This window comes from Heteronotia binoei, chromosome 19, assembly GCF_032191835.1.
Source record: "Heteronotia binoei isolate CCM8104 ecotype False Entrance Well chromosome 19, APGP_CSIRO_Hbin_v1, whole genome shotgun sequence".
NCBI classification, from domain to species: Eukaryota; Metazoa; Chordata; class Lepidosauria; order Squamata; family Gekkonidae; genus Heteronotia; species Heteronotia binoei.
Window position 1 is genome coordinate 18721384 of NC_083241.1, and position 22698 is coordinate 18744081.

The 22698-nt window shown below is 44.5% G+C and overlaps 1 protein-coding gene across 10 annotated transcripts in view; it reads left to right on the top strand.

Moving 5' to 3' along the window:
• ZFAND6 (zinc finger AN1-type containing 6) overlaps positions 1 to 22698 on the top strand; it is a 141509-nt gene that overhangs the window by 107506 nt on the left and 11305 nt on the right. For 5 of the 10 annotated variants that reach the window (XM_060260045.1, XM_060260041.1, XM_060260043.1 and 2 more), the window contains one exon: positions 6309 to 6415. In XM_060260045.1, coding sequence (XP_060116028.1) covers positions 6309 to 6415 — 107 coding nt within the window. Of the gene's footprint in view, positions 1 to 6308; positions 6416 to 12128; positions 12351 to 22698 lie in introns of all 10 variants that reach the window. The other 5 variants (XM_060260036.1, XM_060260037.1, XM_060260038.1 and 2 more) reach the window with 2 other exon arrangements.

Consider the following 22698-nt stretch of genomic DNA (forward strand, 5'->3'; position numbering starts at 1 on the left):
TCGATATAGACAGCACCAACTTCAGCGGAGGTCTCAGTGCCCATCAATACTGTACCTCTCAAGGTCATTCATATCCATTCTCGGTCGCCATCACTTCATAGGTCTTTGCCAGAAAATATCCTCGACACCGAATCTCCAGAATCACACAGGAGTCAGTGTGCTAACCTTCTTGGCGCATACTCCTTCCGAGAAGTTTCGATGCCTAGTAGACTGATGCCTAGCAAACAACAGATAGCGACACCCGTATCTCCATTCTTAAGAGAACCCTCGACACTGAGATAGCCATCCACTCGAGTCCGAGCCGAGAGATCTCAAAGTCATCATAGGGAACGCTATTACTATTATAGCCCATCGCGGTCCAGATCACCATCTCCTCGCAGGTACCAACGATATTATAGATCACCTTCCTCGGATTCCCATCGGTACTGTGAAGACCCTCGGTACTGTGAGGACTCTCGGTACTGTGAGGTGCTTCATCATCCTACACATTGGGAGCACGCATACCGTGAGGATCGTCCTCGGTACCATGAGGACGTGTCTTATCAACCCCGTGCAAGTCCCTATCGACGCCCTAAGCATTATACTATGGTATCAAAACCATCGTCTCCAGCTAGATCGACTTTGGTGTGCTCAGTCTCTCCTAAGCAACAGGTGGAACAGCCTCCCCTGCTGACCAGACAGATATCAATGCCTACCAAGCCCATTGATACACCCATTGAAACTCAGGAAGAATATGAAGTGAAACAATCGGATTCCTCCCATTCTACAGCCTCAGCTCCCCTTCACCAGCCTCCGACATCATCAAACCTGCTGACCTCTCACCCTCAGAGGGTTCTAAATCTTACCTAGATTTACTATCCAACATGGCAAATTCACTCAATATTAAACTGACTACTGACGCACCTAGAGTTTCGGATGTAGTCCACGATTTAGTATATGCAGACCTGCCGGCAGGCTCTTTTCTCACGATGCTTCGAGTTCACTTGGAAGCCTTGAAAGAGGCATGGGACAAACCCGCTTCAGTGCCACCGACATCTAAACGAGTAGAATCCCTCTACAAAATTCATGCTCCTGAATCAAAATTTCTCTTCAGTCATCCGGCACCAAATTCCATGATATTGCATTCATCCTAAAAATCCAAACAAACATGACACCTGGTCCCACCTGAAAAGGAAGGGAAGAAATTGGACACTTTAGGAAGAAAGATATATTCACTTACCACTGCTACTTCCAAAATTCACAATTATTTGACCTATTTTTCAGCATATGCTTTCAATCTGACCTCCCAACTTAATACCTTGGTCCCTTCCCTACCGGATGCAGCACAGAAGCAGGCTTTGCGCATCTTTCAGGAGCTCTCTCGTGTCAGCAAGCAACAAATTAATACAGTGCTTCATGCTGTGGCATGCTCATCTAGGACTATGGCTACATCGATTGCTCTATGCCGTCATGCCTGGCTTAGGTCCTCGTCACTGCAACCTGACATCAGATTCAAGATAGAGGACTTACCTTTCGATGGACAGGGTCTCTTTAATGCCAGCTCAGATGATATTTTAACCACTGTTGATGACAGTAGGAAAAGGGCCAAAAGATTGGGAGTTACTCAACAGCAATCCCAACCTAATCGGCAGAGATTCTGGAAACCGTCATACTACAAACGTTCCCGATCTCCCTGACAAGCTGAATTCTGGAAGCATAAGGCTCCTCCGGCAAAACAACCATTTCAGCAAAGAGCACGTCCACAAACCTCAAAGAAGACAACACCGGCTCCAAAACAAGTCTCTTTGACTCCTCTCTTCTACCTGTCATGGGCTGGGGCCAGGCCAGGCGAAGTCCAGGGGCAGTCCAAGGTCTGTAGCTGGGTAGCAAGGAGGGTCCAAAGCGCCAAAACCGAATCACAGTCCAGGTATCATAGGTCAGAGGTTCAGAAGCCGAAGTCAGGGGATCCAGAAGTCAATGCCAGAGTCAGGGGGTCCAGAAGCCGGAGTCAGAAGCCGAAGTGGATGCTAGAACGTCAGGTAAGTGACGAGTTGCTTCCACAAAGTCTTCTCTCAAAGCCCACAGCTATATAGCCCTCTGCTGTCTGTTGCCCATTTGGGCTAATTGCTGACTCAGAGGGCAGCCAGGATCCTGCTGAGACTCAAGCACCCTCACTCCTAGAAGGGCCAGAATCCTTTCAAAACTCAGGGCTCAGGGAGCGTCTTGCTCGTGAGCGTGCCGTCCTCCTCCAATCCCTGAGGTCCTGACAAAGGCGGTCACGCACACGAGCCACCCGAGAGGGCGAGGCAGGGGGGCTTGGATCTTCTCCAGCAGGAGGCAGGGGCACTGGTGCAGGTGGCAGGGGCACAGTTTCTTCTGCAGGCTCGGCTTCTTCTGCAGGGCCCCCAGCACCCATGACACTACCTCTCAATCAGTTACAACACCATTCAGACACCACCAGACTACGACCATTCTACCCCATGTGGGAATCCATAACATTGGATTCATGGGTCCTGGCGATCAGCCACAGGGGCTACATCATAGAGTTCGATTCTACTCCAAAACTCAACAGGTTCATACTTACACCCCCATCTATTCCACTTCAAACGGAAATTGCCACCTTGCTGGACAAGGGAGCTATAGAACCAGTTCCACCGCAGTTCCATCACATGGGATTTTACTCCTGCTATTTTCTGGTTTCCAAAGAGGGACGGGGGGCAGCGCCCTATACTGGATCTTCAAAAACTCAACCTCCATATTTGCTACAAAAAATTCCACATGGTTACTCTGCAGTCTATCCTACCACTGATTCCAGAACAGGCCTGGCTGGCGTCGATAGACCTACAAGATGCCTACTTCCATCTCACCATCAATCACCATCACAGAAGATTCCTCAGGTTTGCTCTTGGAGATCAACACTATCAATTCCGCGCTCTCCCCTTCGGTCTTTTGACAGCACTGAGAGTTTTTACGAAATGTATGGCAGTGGTGGCAGCCGTACTCCGGCTACAACAGATCTCCATTTATCCTTATATAGACAATTGGCTGGTCGTATCTCAAACAAAAGAACAACTTCAGAAGGACATTTCCTCTACTCTGTCCCTCCTGTCTGCACTAGGTCTTCAGGTCAATCATGCAAAATCCAACCTGAATCCCACTCAGAACATACAATTTATAGGGGCACGTCTGTCGACGATATCACACAAGGCCTACCTTCCAGCAGACAGAGTGCATCATATCCAATCCCTGGCCAATACCATAATCACGCACCGTACCCAAACTGCCTTAATCTTCCAACGGATGTTAGGTCTCGTGGCGGCCACCACCGCCGTCCTCTGTTTTGCAAGACTTCATAAGCGCCCTCTTCAACTGTGGTTTGTCCGGACATTTCATCTACACCGGCAACACCAAATGACTTTACTTACGGTCTCATCTCACATTATCCCATCTCTAAAATGGTGGACGGTGGATTGTTATCTCCTGGCAGGAATGCCGTTCGTACGAACACCGCCCTCTGCGATTGTCATGACCGACGCCTCCAAGTGGGGATGGGGAGCCCATTTGGGAACATTGACAGTTCAGGGACAGTGGACTGATTACGAGAGATCCCTTCACATCAATTGCTTAGAGCTCCTGGCGGTCCACAGAGCTCTGAGATCCTTTCTACCATCTCTTCACAATCGCCACATTCAAGTCACCTACGACAATGTAGCCACTGTTTTCTACATCAGTCGGCAGGGAGGCACAGCCTCTGTTCGCTTGTGCAAATTAGCCCTATCCTTATGGCACTATCATGGCATTTTCCTGACAATGGTGCATCTGCCAGGGGTCCAAAACGTCCAAGCAGACACACTGAGTCATCATTTAGTCAACGACCACGAATGGGCCCTCAACCGTCGTTACCTGCACACAGTGTTCGAGACCTTTGGAGTTCCGAAAATAGATATATTTGCATCTCCAGACAATGCCCAGTTTCCGCACTTTTACACTCGGGGTCCTCCATCCCCACTGTCTGCGGGGGACGCCTTCCTCCATCAATGGTCCAGGACACTACATTATCTATTTCCACCAATTCCTCTCATCACAAGAGTATTGCAAAATATAAAGCTAGATCGAACCAATTGCATCCTGATTACACCGTGGTGGCCCCGTCAACCCTGGTTCACCACTCTCTTCCTCCTCTCGGACAGCACGTTCCTCCGACTTCCTCAAGTTCAGCACTTGATTTCCCAGCAAGAAGGCAAAGTTTTTCACCACAATCCGGGACTTCTACCACTGACTGCCTGGAAAATCAGTTTCTGAATTTTCCTTCGGACGTTCATCATGTCTTACTCAACGCCAAAAAACCTGCCACCAGAAAATCTTATTCTTTAAAATGGAAACGTTTTTCGGCGTATGCTGTTCTACATAACTTCAAGCCTGAACTCTCCACTATAGCTCAGATCCTGACCTACACCTTATCCCTCTCTAACTCAGGATTGTCGTACTCTTCTCTGAAGGTCCAATTAGCGGCCATCTCTGCATTCCATCCACACATCGAAGGGTGCACTGTTTTCTCCCACTATGCTACTAAAGCCTTTATGAAAGGGATCCTCCACCCTCATCCTCCAATCTGCCAGCTTCACCCCACCTGGAGCTTGTCTCTTGTGCTGAGCCAACTATGAAGCCACCTTTTGAGCCCATGGCATCCATTGCTATGCATCTCCTGTCCTGGAAGACAGTTTTACTGGTAGTGCTTCTGGCAGAAGAGCCAGCGACATCTGCGCTTTCAGAGCAGACCCGGCATACACTATTTTCCATCATGACAGAGTTATTTTACTGCCCGACCCTTCTTTTCTACCCAAGGTAGTCTCACTGTTTCATCTAGGAAAGTCGTCTACTTTACCTGCCTTTTTTCAACGTCCTGCCGATGCAGGTCAACAGACTTTACACAACCTGGATGTACGTAGGGCCCTTGCTTTTTACATTGAGAGGACACGTCCATTTCGAAAAGACACTAGACTCTTTGTAGTATATGCAACCCACAACCAAGGCACTAAAATCTCAACGCAGAGATTTTCAAAATGGATTGTGGCTGCTATTACATTATGCTATTGACTAGCTAAACAGCCTATACCTGAACATTTATGAGCTCATTCTACTAGAGCCGTTGCCACTTCATCAGCCTGCTGTAAGGGTGTTCCAATGGAAGACATCTGTGCCGCTACAGTCTGGTCGTCTCCATCTACGTTTGCCTCGCACTACACTTTAGACGTCTGTGCTCGGCGTGACGCGTCCTTTGGGCAGGCTGTACTATGATCCATTTTCGACTGATATCTCCAGTCAACTACACTGTAAGTACACTATTGATTCTTATATGCATACCTAACCTTGTCTTTTGGTTACAGATCCAGCACCCGCCTCCGGACAGATTAGCTTGCCAGTCACCCATGTGTGGGACTGCACAGAGACCACGATGAAAATAAACAGGTTTCTTACCTGTAACTGATGATCTTCGAGTGGTCATCTGTGCAGTCACACATGCCTGCCCAACCTTCCCTGCTGCTGGTTCCTTGTTCCTAATTAAAAAAAATTCCTCCTATACGGCGGTGGGAAGAAACTGGGTGGGTGAAACGCCTCCCTCTCGTCTAGGCATGCGCAGTGGATGCCTCCTCCCCGGGACAAGAGGAAGTGCGTGCCAAAATTAATGCTCTAAGATTGCTTTGAATTCTCCGAGGTCGGGATTGATCCTGGCGGATAACCCCATGTGTGTGACTGCACAGATGACCACTTGAAGATCATCAGTTACAGGTAAGAAACCTGTTTTTGCTCTATGACATGATGTAAGCTGCCCTGAGCCTGCTTGCGGGGTAGGGCAGGATAAAAATCACACAAACAAACAAATAAATACGCTATCTAGTAGCAACTGACATGGCAACCCCAGCAATGGGCTTTCAAACAGAGGTGATTTGCAATTGCTTTCCTCTGCAGAATCTTCCTTGGTAGTCTCCCATCCAAGTACTCATTTAGCTTCCAAGATCTGACAAGATTAGCCTGCAACATGCTGCCTACCCTTATATCTATTATCATCATTATTTGTTGGTCAGTTTTCTGAGTAACTCATCAGCATTGTGGGTCCAGTGAGCTTGCCTGCCTTTAGGTCTTTTTTGGTGATGAACATTTAATATAGAAATATTTAGGTTTCTGAATAGTTGTAGAAGAGCAGATTAGTCCCTACCTTTAATATGCCATTGCCATTGCTGCCTCTTATAAAGTTCTCATGCTTTTTGCTATGACTAAGACTGAAGCTGCTTTCTGAACAACAAACTGTTTGGATGTTTTCATTTCAGTCCTGTGTCAAGCCCATCCTCACTCTTAGCAGAATCAGTAACATCATCTGAAGTGGAAAGTACAGACCTAGTGGACAAAACAGTTCCTGAAAGAGAAGATGTGCAAGGTCAGTATCTGAACTTGTTCCCCCCCACACAAGTCTGTTGCACATGTTAAGGCAGCAGGGAAAATCACATGGTTTATGGCTGTTTTCCGTAACTGAATGATGCCAGTGAGGTTTTTGTTTTTGTTGTTTTAAGTTACAGCAGCCTTAGCTAAAAAGAGGGACCTTGTAGTCAGGTGACATTTTAAGTGTTCTATCTTAATGCCTTGGCTGTGGCTGTAGGAAAGGTTTCTTCTTTGGGGTCTTCTGTTGAGTTTGTTGACAAGAAAACTTGGTCTCAGCAGTAAAGAGAGAATCTCTAAGTGCTTTGTAGTTTTGTTGGAAGAGGGAGTTCCAGTGCATCAAGACTTGTTTTCTTATTTCACTGCTTTTTAAGGCGTTCTGATGAAAGGTAGATAAAGGATTCAAGTTCTTTGTTGCTAGCTATTTAATCTGAATGAGCTTCAGAGCTAGGCTAAATAAAGATATTTGCAAATCATTTGCCAACTTGCAGCTTTGGATTAAAAGGCCAGAATACTTTTTTATTTCTTGTTGCATGATAACCCAGTGTTTCCATATCCTGGTTCATGCCATCAGCTTGGGTTTCAGAACCATCTTGTTCTTTGCACAAGTGACCAAAGTCTCCACATTTCATATAGCTTGGCAAAAAGGAGACTATGCCAGTGTGGTGTAGTGGTCAAATTGTCAAACTAGGATCTGGAACAACTAAGTTCAAATCCCCACCTCTGCCACGGAAGCTTGCTGGGTTACCCTTGGCCTGTTGCAATCTCTGGGTCTAACCTACCTCTCAGAGTTGATGTTGTGAACATAAAATGGGGGATGGGAAAACAATTTGATAAACTGTTTTGAGAAACCCATAAAGGAGAAAAGCAGAATATAAATAAAAAGATACACCTGGATAGTTTCAGATCACCAAGAATGCATTGTGTAATTGAAATAGGCATTACTTTTCAGTTACAGCCATTTTGGTACTGTGGTTAAGAGCACAGATTCTAATCTGGGAGAACCAGGTCTGATTCCCCACTCTTTCACATGCAGCCAGCTGGGTGATCTTGAATTAGTAATAACTCTCTCAGAGCTGTTCTCTCGAGAACAGTTCTCAAGGGAGCGCTCTTAGCACAACCTACCTCACAGGGTGCCTGTTGTGGGGAGGGGAAAGAAAAGGAGATAAGTTACTCTGAGACTCTGAGTGAAGGGTGGAATATAAATCCAGTCTCCTCCTCCTCCTCCTCTGCTGTACAGAACAGAATTATGAGAGTAAAAACGTGCCATACTCCTACAGGGATCATGTTTTTGTAGTAGCTAAAAGACATAGCACAAAGCACAAGCTTTGCAGGCTTGTAGGGTCATTCTGCATTAAAATTGGTCACCTTTTAAAAGTGTCCTCTAGTATATATTTTTTCGAAGTACTGAAATTCCAGGGAATTCCTTTTCAGCGTTGCTCAGTGACAGGACAGCCATAGAACTGAACTTCACATGATTACAGTGGCTAAAAGAGCTGGCAAAATCAGCTGTTTCAATGGAACCTGCCCTGTTTCAAATGAAGTACGGACTATGGCTTCTCAAGCATCTCATTAATATAGTTTCCTCTGTTTTTGAGAACTGCACATTTCCATTATTTCACAACTACAGATCTTGTTACTGTCTTTAAAAAGATGCATAGTTGCAGCTTAGTACAGGCTGAATAATCTTGTACGTTTAAACTGAATATCCATCTCAATATTTTTGTATCTGCCATGGGGAAACCATTTGGGATGGCTTTTAGATTAAGCTAGAACTTGGTTATACATTCAACAGTGAGGTCATTAAGATAAGAAGATAGTTTCCAAACTGCCATAAGTCTTGTTTTAGCTATGGAAGTTTCCCTGTTTTGTCAAACTTATATCAGTAGAACATAGCAAGGTTTCTTTCCCACTGATTCCCATGTAGGCATCTTTTTAAAAAAAACTGGCACTGCACTGATACCGTCTGTCCAGTGTAGCTTGGCTTAGTAACACTAGTTCTGGACTTTCTACAATCTGGACTTGTACAAAAATTGCCACATGTTCAAAGCAAAGTTATTTTGGGGATGGGCTACCATAGTGAATGTGGTGGGAAATGCAACCTTGAGCTACTTTGGGTGGGAGAAGGGGTTAGAGCAATTTTAGATATATGCCCTTTAAGTACAGGCTATGCTTATTACCTGTGGACATGAAATCGTCAGCACTTGGAGGCTTCTAGTTCTTGAACACTTGTGCATCTTAGAACATTTTAGAAGTTAAATATTTGTGGTGTGTGGAATCTTAGTTGCACTGATTAAGACCCGTCCCCGAGAGGAGTACCGGAAAGGATTGTATACAGTGATTTCTGCAATCCTCAAGGAATTATCTTTTTGAAAGGTCAAGCATGTAGTAGGCCAGGGACTTTTGGGAAATGAAATGGGGCAAACTACTAAGACCCTGAGAAAAAGTGGAGCTACTGGATCCTGCTGCCTAGGGCAGGGAAGGCTTCCTGTTTGTCACTTGGGCCCAGTTTGTCACAGTGCTCTTGGTACAACACATGTCTAGCTGAGGGGCTGTAGAGGGCAGGGAAGGATACTGTTGATCAGAGTTCCCTCTAAGCTGGCACACAACGTTTCAGCTGCCAGAGCAGGCATTTTGAACTCAGCCCACTAGAAGGAATTTTCCCCTCTATTGGAAACAATTGAGGATAGGGGCACCTCCTTCTGGGGGCCATAAAATTGGACCCCCTGGTCCAGTATTTTTAAAATTTGGAGTTTTTTTAATAGAAGAGGGATCAGCAGCTAAGCTGCAAATTTAGTGCCTCTACCTCAAAAAACAACCTCCCCCTCCTTGAGCCCCAGATACTTTGGGTTTGATTCTCCATTATAGCCTGTGGGGCCATTGACTTATAATGGTTCTCTTAGGCAACAATGGAGCTGGGTAAAAATTGCTTATTTTGCACACCCCTATTATACTTTTCAGTATGATTTGTAAGCTGTCTTGAGTCACAGGGAAAAGTGGGATATAAATATTAGAATAAATAAGTAGTTTGGGCAAGTTGATAATATTTAAGCAACTTCCTGTTTATTAAGTTAGACAGGGTTCTGACAGTTATTGTTCCACCTCTCTTACACTTGACCTGTAACACTGTTTGTCATATTGAGCTAAAAAAACTTAAAGTAGGCTGCAAGAGTCCCCCCTCCCCCAAGTACTGGTATGTTTTCTAAAGTTTAGTGCAGGGTGATAGTCCAAGGCCAGGTCTACCAATATAGTGGATTGGGGCAGGTAAACCTGTTCTCCAGAGGCCAGGTCTACCAATAATACTGGACTGGGGGTGGGGGTGGGGGTGGGGGCGGGAAATGTTCTCCAGAGGACAGGTCTACCAATATAGTGGAATGGGTTTAGCATATTTCATTATATAAGGACACATCAATCTCCAATTGTGTACATGCACACGAAAGCTCACACCCTGAATAAAACCACTGGTCTTAAAGGTGCCTTTGGACTCTAATTTAGTTCTGTTGCTTCAGACCAACATGGCTACCCACCTGAATCTAACAATCTTGTGAAGTAGGCTTGCTCACAACTTCTATGCTAGTAGCTCACAAAGTAGATTTTCTGCTCACAATATGCTACAGCTTAGAGGAAACATTGCTGCTGATGCCTTAAGACAGGGGTGGCCAATGGTAGTTCTCCAGATGTTTTTTTTGGCCATGCTGGCTGGGGCTGATGGGAGTTGTAGGCAAAAAAAATCTGGAGAGCTACCAATGGCCACTCCTGCCTTAAGAGGTTACCTCTGCACCATGCAAAGAAGAATCATGACAACCAGCCCCATGTGCAGTTGGACATTTGCCCTGATCTTATTGCTCACAAGAGGCATCATCCATGTGACGGGCTGGAAGCTGTATTTGCATCCTCCACACCTTTCATGAGTGCCACTTGGTTTCTTGGGGAACAAGTGGAATATAAATTCCTTCAGGAAATGTGAAGGAAGAAAAGCCTAAGAAGAATAGAATTAATGTTGCAAAACAAGAAGCAAGCCCAGTGTATACAGGATTCAGTAGTCTTTGTGTTTAAGCTCAGATTCTAACAAGTCCAGTGTACAAAGCTCCTGTGCTTTAATGGGCTGTGCTTGACAATTCACTAGACTACCTAAACATATTCAGAGTAAGTGTGATGTGATGTGGTTGCGTAGTGTCTCTCAACTCTTTTAAGGTGGTAAAGAATCCTTCAATATAAAAAGTTTTGGGTGAAGGTCAGTCTCTTGGGAATTTTCCTTCCAGTCCTCATTGTAGAATTGTAGGTTATGTAGAATTCGAGTTTATCAAATTTGAGTTTATTTGAGGTTACGTAGAATCTGTTTATCCTATTCAGCATTTGAGCACTTTCTAAATAACCTGTCCCCCCAGAGGCTGCCTTCTCTCACCATTTTTTTGAAAGCATGAATCCCAGGTAGTGCCAGTGTCCAATAATAAATGAAATGTATAGAGAATACAGTTATGTGGCCCTTGCCCGAGCTGGACAAACATCTGCTAAAACTTACACCCAAGGAATATAGTACTAGGTATACTTGTGTATGGATTAAAGCACCAAGCATAGATTAACACAGAATTCAGCACATATGATATAGTTTGAAATTCTACCAGTTGTATTGCTGAACCTTTTTGATGGCATTACACATGTGGGTTGGGTTTTAAGAGGAAAAAAAAATAGATAGGTGCCTTACATTGTCTAGCCATTGGTCTTGTACCATAGCACTCTCTGCTATGAGTAGCAATGGCAGTCCAACCCCTCAGCAGTCATTTCCCCCTGTTTTGCTACCAATCGGAGGTGATGAACTTGGAAGTTGCACAACTGAATTATGTCCTACCCACCCCCTTCCCCCCAATGCTGCTATATTTGGGTGCTTGAGCACTATTGGTTCTTGACATATCTCCTTGGTTTTCTCCCCACCCCCCCTCCACAACAGCAAGCACTTCTAAATATGAAATAGCATATTGCCCCCAGTGTGGTAAACACATGGAAATGACTGCAATTTCTGTGCACCACATACATTTGACCAAAGGCTGGTGTGGGTAGCCAGTGTGGTACTCTGCAGATGGATATTTCCTAGGCATAATGGCTTATGAAGGAGAAGGATGCTTGGGCTTACCCTATTTTTAAAAATGTATGTGAATAAAGATCATCCCTGTTGCTTCATTCTGTTCATGTGTGCTAAGCTAGCTTTCCTCATTTTGCAGTTCTTGTTCAGTTTGTACTGGGAAAATCTTCACACTTTAAATCTTTAAAAGCGTTTAAAGGCGTTTACACTATTCATCTAACCAAGGTGCAGGGGGCAGGCAGAGAGAAACCTTTCTCAGGCTACTCTGCAGTGGGCAAATTGCAGCAGTCACTGCAATTCAGTGCAAATTGCAGCAGTCACCCTTCATTTCCTCCATATCCCTAATACTTTCCCTGTCCTCTGTTTTCAGTGATAACAGAAAAAGGTAAAAAAAATCACTTCTTCCCACATTCATTCTTCACTAGTGATCCATCTGGTCCCTGGGCATGTTTGCAGAGTTGATAGACTCTGCATTGTTGCAGTGCTGCAATGCAACTGATAGCAAAACTGTGTACCAAATGCAAACGACCTCTTGAAACTGAGTGAACAGCATAAGTTTTATTTATTTATTTATTTATTTATTACCAAAAAACATTTTTCACATACCTAAATACATGTCCCATTAAACAAATAGAACCAACATCAGTGGACCTTGCCGAGACAATTTCAATAGACAGTACCGGAGAGGAATTGTCGATGGATAACTCAGATTTACCCGACACTGCCAGGGGCTCAGAAACAGAGTGTGATTATGATGCAAGCATAGAAAATAATATAGATGGCCCTGATTTCCCAGACGAGAGCTCAAGAGTGAGAATGAAGAGGCATGACATGGATTTAACACTAAACGCAGTAGGTAAGTGAGTTTCATTGTTAACCATAGGCTACAACAGTAATTTCCAAAGTATGTGCTGTGACATACTTGTGTACTGTGAGAGAGGCTGATGCATGGCTTCAAAAATTTTAGCTACCAGCTCCAAGGAAGACTGTGGGTGGCCAGGGTCTCTGACTGCCTTCCAAGGGTTGTGGTGTGGTCTCAGGGGCAGGAGAGTAAGGCTGTTTGGTAATCCCTGTTATAGCCTGGTATGGAAAAATCCCAGAAACATCAAAATTGTTGAAAGGTATGGTCTGAGTAAAGGGAATGCCCCAGAGGCAATATTTAACTGGGCTTTCCTACATTTACCAAATGCATCTGCCCTGTCATTCAATAGAATATGATTAAGAAAATCTTTCTGAAGATGTGAAGTGTACCTCCCATTTTAAACCAGAGGAAAGAAAGACTGTCCTCCAGATGTCAAAAGTTTGGGAAACACTGGGCTATAAATCAGGTGCTGTAAAGACCCCGTGGCACAGAGCACTAAGCTGCAGTATCGCAGTCCAAGCTCTGCTCATGACTTGAGTTTGATCCATACAGCAGATTGCAAAGTTCTCTAAGAGAAGGGATAGAGTGATCATGGAAGATTTCAATTAGCTGGACATCTGTTGGAAGTCCAACTCTGCTAAAAATGAAAAGTCAAATAGATTCCTGACTCGTCTTGCTGACAACTTCCTTTTCCAGAAAGTGAAGGAGGAAACAAGGGGATCTGCTATCTTGGATTTGATTCTCACCAACAAGGAAGAATTGATTGAAGAAGTGGAAATAGTGGGCACCTTGGGCAGTAGTGCCCATGTGACTTCGGAATTTACAGTCTTAGGGAAGGGAAAAGCTATACGTAGTCAGACTTACAGGTTGGACTTCAGAAAGGCAGACTTCGATAAACTTAGAACTATGCTGGGTAAAATCCCATGGTCAGAAATACTTAGGATGAAGGGGGTTCAGGAGGGGTGGGAGTTTCTTAAAAGCAAAATACTGAAAGCATAATCACAGACGATTCCTATGAGAAGAAAAAATGGAAAAAGCCTAAAGAAGCCGAGTTGGTTACATAAACAGCTCTCTAAAGACTTGAGAAATAAAAAAGACTCGTTTAGGAATTGGAAAAAGGGCCTTATAACCAAGGATGAATATAAACAAATCATCCGTGCTTGTAGAGAAAAAGTTAGGAAAGCTAAAGTTCAGTATGAGCTTAGGCTGGCTAAAAATGCTAAAAACAACAAAATAGGGTGCTTTTCTTATGTTCAGAGTAAGAAAAAGAGCAAGAACATGGTAGACCCATTGCAAGGGCAAGAAAGTGAAATTGTAACGAGTAATGAAGAGAGGGCGGAACTCCTCAATTCCTACTTTTCCTCAGTCTTCTCTTCTGAGGGAAACGCTGCCCTACGTGGCAAAAACAGAACATATAAGGAGGGTATGAAGTTCCAACCTAGGAACAGCATAGGAGTAGTACATAAACACCTAGTTTCTTTAAATTAAACTAAGTCATCAGGGCCAGATGAATTGCATCCAAGGGTTCTAAAAGCTTGCAGAAGTAATTTCTGAGCCTCTGGCTATTATTTTTGAGAATTCTTGGAGAACAGGAGAGGTGCCAGAAGATTGGAGGCGGGTGAATGTTGTCCCCATCTTCCAGAAGGGGAAAAAAGACGATCCGGGTAACTACCGACCCATCAGCTTGACGTCTATACCTGGGAAAGTTTTAGAACAAATCAGTCGGTCCTGAAACATTTAGAAAGAATGGATGTGATTACTAAGAGCCAGCATGGTTTTCTCAAGAACAAGTCCTGTCAGACTAACCTGATCTCTTTTTTTGAGAAAGTGACTACTTTGCTGGATCGGGAGAATGCTGTAGACATTGTTTATTTTGATTTCAGTAAGGCTTTTGATAAGGTTCCACATACTATCCTTGTTGACAAGTTGGTAAAATGTGGTTTGGATCCTGTTACTGTTAGGTGGATCTGTAACTGGTTGACAGATCACACCCAAAGAGTGCTTATGAATGGCTCCTCATCCTCTTGGAGAGGAGTGACAAGTGAAGTGCCTCAAGAATCTGTCCTGGGACCTGTTTTGTTCAACATCTTTATAAATGATTTGGATGAAAGAATAGGGGAAATGCTTATTAAATTTGCTGATGATACTAAATTGGGAGGGGTTGCAAACACAGAAGAAGACAGAAACAGGATACAGATGACCTTGACAGGCTGGAAAACTGGGCTAAAATCAATAAAATTAATTTTAACGGGAATAAATGTAAAGTTCTGCATTTAGGTAGGAAAAATCCAATTCATGGTTATAGGATGGGGGAGACTTGTCTTAGCAGTAGTATGTGCAAAAAGGATCTAGGGGTCTTAGTGGATCATACGCTAAACATAAGTCAACAGTGTGATGCGGTAGCTAAAAAGGCAAATGCAATTTTGGGTTGTATCGACAGAAGTATAGTGTCCAGATCACGTGATGTGATGGTATCACTTTGCTCTGCTCTGGTAAGACCTCACCTGGAATATTGTGTTCATTTTTGGGCACCACATTTTAAGAAGGATATAGACAAGATGGAACGAGTCCAGAGGAGGGCGATGAAGATGGTGAGGGGTCTGGAGACCAAATCCTATGAGGAAAGGTTGAAGGAGCTGGGGATGTTTAGCCTGGGGAGGAGATGGCTGAGAGGTGATATGATCACCATCTTCAAGTACTTGAAGGGTTGTCATATAGAGGATGGTGTGGAATTATTTTCTGTGGCCCCAGAAGGTAGGACCAGAACCAACTTGTTGAAATTAAATCAAAAGAGTTTCCGGCTCAACATCAGAAAGAACTTCCTGACCGTTAATGCGATTCCTCAGTGGGACAGGCTTCCTCGGGAGGTGGTGGGCTCTCCTTCGTTGGAGGTTTTTAGACAGAGGCTAGATGGCCATCTGATAGCAATGAAGACCCTGTGAATTTAGAGGGGAGGTGTTTGTAAATTTCCTGCATTGTACATTGGACTAGATGACCCTAGAGGTTCCTTTCAACTCTATGATTCTGTGATCCTGGTGGAAGCTGGGTTCAGGTAGACAGCTCAAGGTTGACTCAGCCTTCCATCCTTCCAAGGTCGGTAAAATGAGTACCCAGCTTGTTGGGGGGAAAGTGTAGATGATTGGGGAAGGCAATGGCAAACCACCCCATTAAAAAAAAAAAAAGTGGTGTGAAAACGTCATAATGCGATGTCACCCCAGGGTGGGAAACAACTAGTGCTTGCAAGGGGACTACCTTTACCTTTTTAAAGACCTGATACATCCAATTGTAATAGATACATCCAATTATAATGGATAAGAAGGTACAAAGAAGGTTTGTCCATGACAGGCATGAACATAGTTTATTGACATCTTTGTGTGCTCTCCTTTCCCCAATGCATAGAGCATAACTGAAGGCTTCTTAGTTTGGGATGTCCAAATTGCAGGTGCCTGGCCAAATTGGACTTTATTTCCTCCCCACTAACCAGAACTTTTCAACCAATAAGCTTTGTTTATAACCATCACAACTAAACCTCGGTCAGGATGTTGGCAAGTTGGAAAGAAGGTCACTAAGATGGTGAGGAGTCTGGAGACCAAGTCCTATGAGGAAACGTTGAAGTTCAGCCTGGAGAGGAGACAACTGAGAGGTGATGATAACTATCTTGGAGTATTTGAAGGGCTGTCCTATAGAGGATGGAGTGGCATTGTTGTCTGTTGCCCCAGAAGATCCCAGACCAAAACCAGTGGGTTGAAATTAATTTTTTAAAAATTCAGCTAAACATTAGGAAGAACTTCCTGACAGAGTGATTCCTCAGTGGAAGTGGCTTCCTCAGGAGGTGGTAGGCTTTTAAATAGTCTAGATGGCCATCTGACAGCAGTGAGAGGGAGGGCAGGAAGGGATGAGCCAGTGCTTGACTCTCATGGCTCTTTCTTACATTCCCAGGGTAATGCCAATCACCACTTTGGGTCATGAAGGAATTTTCCTTCAGGGCAGAATGGCCTTGGATTGTGGAGATTTTTTTGTCTTCCTGGGCATAGAGCAGGGGTCACTGGGGAAATGGAGGGGTGGGAGGTAGTTGTCAACTTCTTGCTTTGAGCAGGGGGTTGGACTAGATGATCCTCGAGGTCCCTTCTAGCTCTATGTCTCTGTGTTTCTAGGATGTCTGCATACAGGATATCTGTATAGCACTCCTTTTAGTCCTATAAATTTCAAAGGCAGAAATTGTGTGTGTTAATTCTTTCCTTGGTATCAGTGGGACTTCAAAAATGCTAAATGGAGAAGATCATGCCCAGCCTAATTGCCGGGCAGAAACTCAAACCACATTTTTCTTGCACACTTTTTCATCCTTGGTGTAGATGTCATCCTTTGTTTGCAGGTGTCTCCTAACATGCTTTTGTCATTGCTCTCTTGCATTATGTAATATTTATTAATAAAAAGCCTTTGTTTTAGCTGCCTTCAGATTTTGATTACATTTGTAATTCTGTAGCTCTTTTCCCTCTCAATGTATAACTTTTCTGCATGCTGCTGCATCCAGATGTTAGTGTATCTATCTTGCGTTATGATTCCTCTTCTGATAGTATTTATTTTCATACTTCCATCTGCTTCAGATCTTCTAACTCCATGGTGTCCCATAAAGAGCGTGGGTAATCACAGACAAAATAACAGTGTTTTTTAATCGTTTAATTCCAACTTCCTGCTCTCTAAGCTTTCATTTTCTTCAAATGTGTTTGCCATTTTTGGCAGTTTTGTGCAGCTTGTGTGTGGCACTTTTTGCTCTTGCCATCAGCTCCCTTCCTTGGAGTAAATGAGAAATTTCAGTGCATTTTCAGGAATGATGAAACTGGGAGCCAGGATTTAATGAGCCGTGTTATGTGCCTCCAAGGGAGTGTGTCTTTGGTAAATAGATAACATGCACACCAGTGCCATATCTCAAAATCTTTTTGAAACTCCTCTTGATTTTATAAGTAGCTTTCTATGTGACATTTGGGAGGGGGGCTTCTCTCTGAAAACTGATGTCCAGGACCAAATTGGGTGAACAGAACAAACTTCAGAACAAAAAGTATTTTATGATCCTCACCTGTGTGTGAAAGATTGATTTTATCCAGGATTTTCCTCCATTTTTTCCTCCTGTCTTGCTGAGATTAGATCTTCCATCAGAAAGCAGTGTTCAATGTGTTGTGCTTAAACTCTTGTATAAATATCATTCAGGTGTATTTTAAGGCTTAGAGGTAGTGAGAAGACACTGGATCCCAGTTCTACTGTAGAAGAAGCAAAACCATATGACTAGGTCTAGTTTACAGAGCCATTCTAAGCAGCTGTACACCCTTAGAAGTGTAAGAACTCAACTGAAGTCGATGAAGGGTATAGCTCTGTTTAGGATGTGTAAAATTTATTCCAGAAAAATATAGGCTTCCATACAAGATAAAATACTTATAAAATCATTCATACAGTCCTAAGAAAAATAGAGAGAGATATAGAGAAATACATGGGTAGACGAACAGGGTGATATTTACCGATCGTAGTCTTCAAGGAAGGCTCCAATAGTGACGAGTGAGGAAGTGGGAGAGGGGACCTGAAACTTGGCCTTAGAATCGGGGATGGATCTAGACAGTGGAATTGGGATACTGCTAGAAGCACACATGTGGGGAGCTGTGTTACAGATTATATAGACTACCTTGAGCCCTTAGGGGATGGGAGGCACAGGGGTGGATGACAGGTGGTCAGCTGGTACATGACCTCAGTGACCATAAGGGCTGGACTTCTGCAGTAGCCAATAGCAAGTTAATTGGTGGCACCTAATTGGGTGCCCATGACTGACCAATGAACAAGCTTGGTCCAGGGGCACCTGGTTGGACTTTCAGGTTGCAATGGACTAGGGTGAGGCTCCAAAATGGGGAAAAGAATGGGGGAAATTGCTGGGTGGAGGTGTGCTTGAGTTTACCAAACTTATCTAAAAAGGTGACAATAGATGGCCAAATTGCTACCTAAGGTAACACCCGGTTTACACAAAGGAACTTGGCTCTGGCTGAAGATGGTCTTCCTCTTGTTCAGTCTTCTTCTTGGCACCAGTCTTTGTCTTGAGTTCTGTTAGACAAAGGCTTAGGCGGTCTGGCAGGATCCACGCCTAAGATAAGCTTGATTGCCTTATGCAGAAGTTGAAGCAGCTGTTGGATATGGAGTCAGGAAAACAAGATGGATTCTGGTGGTGTTAGCCTTTGGTTCATGGAAACAGGCTGGAAACTGTTTGCCTGTACAGTTCATGGTGGCGTTTCTTCTTCCACTGCAGCGGCCAAGATTGGGCATGCAAGGAGCAGCTGGAAGCTTGTCTGTAGTTCTGGCTAACACCCATCCAGAGATGTAGAATGCTGCTGCAAAGCTGAGGCTTATAGTATCCACATAAGCCTTAGAAACCGTGGGCAAAGTCCACTTCTTAAAGCAGATGTGTGTGGGTCAAAACGCCAGGCACCCTGGCAACCATACTGGTGATCACAATGTCCATGTGTATGAAAAGTAGGGGCTTTTTCTTACAGATGCACTTCTGATGTGTTACATTACTGAAATGTTTTAATACATCTAAGATGACAATTGTGTTCACCTAAAAATATGAATACAACAATTTATGTTGGGCAATACAAATCATAAAGGTTCCTTTGTCACAGAGTGTGGGTTGCTTGTTATTTCCTTTCAGTTGTGCACATAGGAAACCTGGAACTCCGGCTGCAGAAGTTTAGTGATTTATTCTAAACATTTATGCCCCTTCTCTCCATACAATTACTTTTAAGGTTGGCTCCCAAGCCCAGGGAGACCTTGGATTTGAATGTTTTCCAAAGCAGTTTGATACAGAGGGCAAGTGGGTATATACCGACTCTGTGTGTGCATGTGTTTAAGGCAAAAGTCCTAGTGGTCATGCATTAGTTGGTGGACACTCTAAAAGTGTTATCATAGCTTAGCTCATCACTGCTTTCAGGCTTGTTGAAAGCTTTCAGGCTTTCAGGCTTGTTGAGATTTTAAGAGAACATGTGACTGAAAACTATCTACCTAAAGCTATTTTGTGGGTTCATGACAGAGACCTTGTCCGCTGTACTGTGTTGACTTATTGAACAGAAGGTTGGACAAAAGGCCTTCTGTGTATTCTGTATGCTCACTGTAATCCTAGGAGATTTCTCAACCATTGAATCCTTAAGGCTGTGTTTGTGGTGTAGATTAAAATTGGATGCATTCATCACTCCTGTATCGAAGATGCATATGTTCAGGGCTGGCTCGCCCACTAGGCAAACTAGGCAGTTGTCTAGGACGCCAGGAGGATGGGGGTGCCAAATTGGGCTCCCCCCCTCCGGTGCCCCTTCTAAAGATGCACGCCGCATCAGGGTCAGCAAGGCCCAGGCGGGGTGCGCTGTGATTGTGCGGGGGGGGGAGGCAAAGGGACAGAAAGGGAAGGGGGGAGCACCTTGCCTCCCTGGGGGGAAGCAAAGGGAAGGAAAGGGGGGGCCTTACCTCGGCACCCTGGGTGGAGGGGAAGGGAAGGGGAGGCGCCACACCATGGCACAGCACCCTGGGGGGATTGTGATGGAGTGCACACCGCATTGCAGTGCCATGGGGGGGCAGTGGAGGGGCCTGCTTGGGGTGCCATACACCCTTGGGCCAGCACTGCATATGCTTCATGTGCCTATTTGTCAGGGACTGCTCCTGTCTTTTGAAATTTGTCCCTGGAAAAAGTTGTCATCTTTCTTGGAGATTCATGGGAGGGAGGGCTTCTTAGAAATTGTTGAAGATATTTGTTTATTTATTTATTTATCTGGGATTTATATCCCGCCCTTCCCACCGAGTGGCTCAGGGCGGCTTACAACATATATAAAACTAACATAATATAAAACTAACATATGCATACATTAGTGGAGTTCCCATTCTTATCAGAATGACTCCCTCTCCCTAGTTACCAGAAATAAAGTCTCCAAGGCAGTGGTGGTAGTGGGTACATCATAACTCTTAATCTGTAGCTTTCCTTATACAAGTGCATGACTGCTAAGGCAGCCTCTAGAGAACACTCTGCCATTCTGCATGCTGGAGCTAATAACAATCACTGAACCACTAAATTTGCACACTTAGTAGCATATCTTTCTCCAAATATCAGCTGTGTGAGCAAGTCAGTGGTTTTGTGATTGTTTGGGCACACAACTACATTGCTTCCCTTCCACCCTATTTCCCGCCAAACCTTCCTCTCTGTATGATGAGAGGACTCCAAGCAATGTTCATTACATGTACTACAAATGGCAGAAGCATGTTCATTGTATTTACTGTGCAATCCCACATGGAACTGTGCACGTGCAGGCCAGCCATGGAGATTCATTTTGCAAGCTTCCAGCAGTTTTGGAAGCTTCAGAGCACTCTCCCTCCCCTCCATCTTGAGCCAAGAGTGGGAATAAGAGGAGAACTGGGAGAACTGGATTTGATTCCCCACTCCTCCACTTACAGCTGCTGGAATGTCCTTGGGTCAGCCATAGCTATCTCAGAACTTGTCCTTGAAAGGGCAGCTGCTGTAAGAGCCCACTTAGCTCCACCCACCTCACAGGGTGTCTGTTGTGGGGGAAGAAGTTATAGGAGATTGTAAGCCGCTCTGAGTGTCAGAGAGAAGAGTGGGGTATAAAGCTATAGTCTTCTTCCCCTTCATGTGACAAAGGTGAGGAGAGTTCTCGCCTTAGTTCTCTCTTTGCTGCTGTGGAGAAAGGATACTTTATTTTCCAGGTCTTCAGGTTCTTTTTAAAAAATTTCCAGCTGGGGAGGTGGCCTTATTTAAGAAATACTGTCAATACAGTTTGAAAAGGCCCCAAATGATGAACACACTGAGTATCTCCTTTGTCTGAGCAAAGGCATAATACCTCCACATGCCAAGCTGTTTACACCAAGGAGAGGCAGGATAAAGGCAGCTTTGGGGGAGAAATCCCTCACCACTACCAAGAAACCAACAGAGCACTCTTCCCATCTCCATCATTTGACGATTTAGTGTTCCATTTATACATGGTAGCTAATAGCCACCAATGGACCTCTGCTCTATATGTTTATCCAAGCCCCTCTTCATAGAGAAGGTGTTCTATCCCCCTCAGTCATTTCAGTTGCCCTTTTTCTGCATCTTTTCCAATGTTATAATGTCTTTTTTTGAGAACTAAGAACTGATGCAACCCTTCTCACCTGCCCTCTCATGATAGCATTGCTATCAGATGGCCATCTAGTATCTGTTTAAAAACCTCCAAGGAAGGAGAGCCCACCACCTTCCAAAGACGCCTGTTCCACTGAGAAACTGCTCTGACTGTCAGGAGGTTCTTCCTATTGTTCAGCCAAAAACTCTTTTAATTTCAACTCATTTATTCTGATCCAACCTTCTGGGAAAATAGAAAGCACCATCCTCTATATGATAGCCCTTCAAGTACTTGAAGATGGTGATCATATCATCCCTCAGTTGTTTCCTCTCCAAGCTAAACATATCCAGCTCCTTCAGCTTTTCCTCATAGGACTTGGACTCCAGACCTGTCACCATCTTTGTTGCCCTCCTCTGGAGTTCCAGCTTGCCAACATTCTTCTTAAATTGTGATGCCCAATACTGAATGCAGTATCCTAGGTGAGGTCTAACCAGAGCAGAGTAAAGCGATACCATCACTTCATCTGGACACTACTGTTGATACAGCCCAAAATTGCATTTGTTTTTTTAGCTACCACGTCACACTGCTGACTCATGTTTAATGTTTGGTTTACTAAGACCCCTACACTACTGCCAAGACTAGTCTCCCCATCCTATAATTATGCATTTGATCTTTCCTACCTAAATGCAGAACTTTACATTTATGTCCATTGAAATTCATTTTATTTGTTTTAGCCCAGTTTTCCATTCTGTTAAGATCATCCCAAATTGTGACTCTGTCTTCTACTACAGTTTGCTGCCTCTTTCAATTTAGTACCATCTGCAAATTTAATGTATTCTCTCAATTTCTTCAACCAGATCATTTATCAAGATGTTTAATAAAACAGATCCCAGGACCTCTGAGGCACTCCACTTGTTACCAGGGCCGGCTCGCCCACTAGGCAAACTAGGCAGTTGCCTAGGGTGCAGGGAGGCAGGGGGCAGCAAACTGGGCTCCCCCCCTCCGTGTCCCAGGGAAGCGCTTAGTTTGCCTTCCTCCCCCCCCCCCACTGCTGTGGCCACTGCCCCCACTGCTGCTAGCTCCATCCGGCCTGCCACCCCCGGCCGCCCCACGCCATCTGGCCCGCCGCTGCACTGTGCTCGCTCTTCCCCCCACTGCCTTGGCTGCCGCTGCTGTCTGCTTGCTCTTCCCCACCCCCTGCTCACCACAAG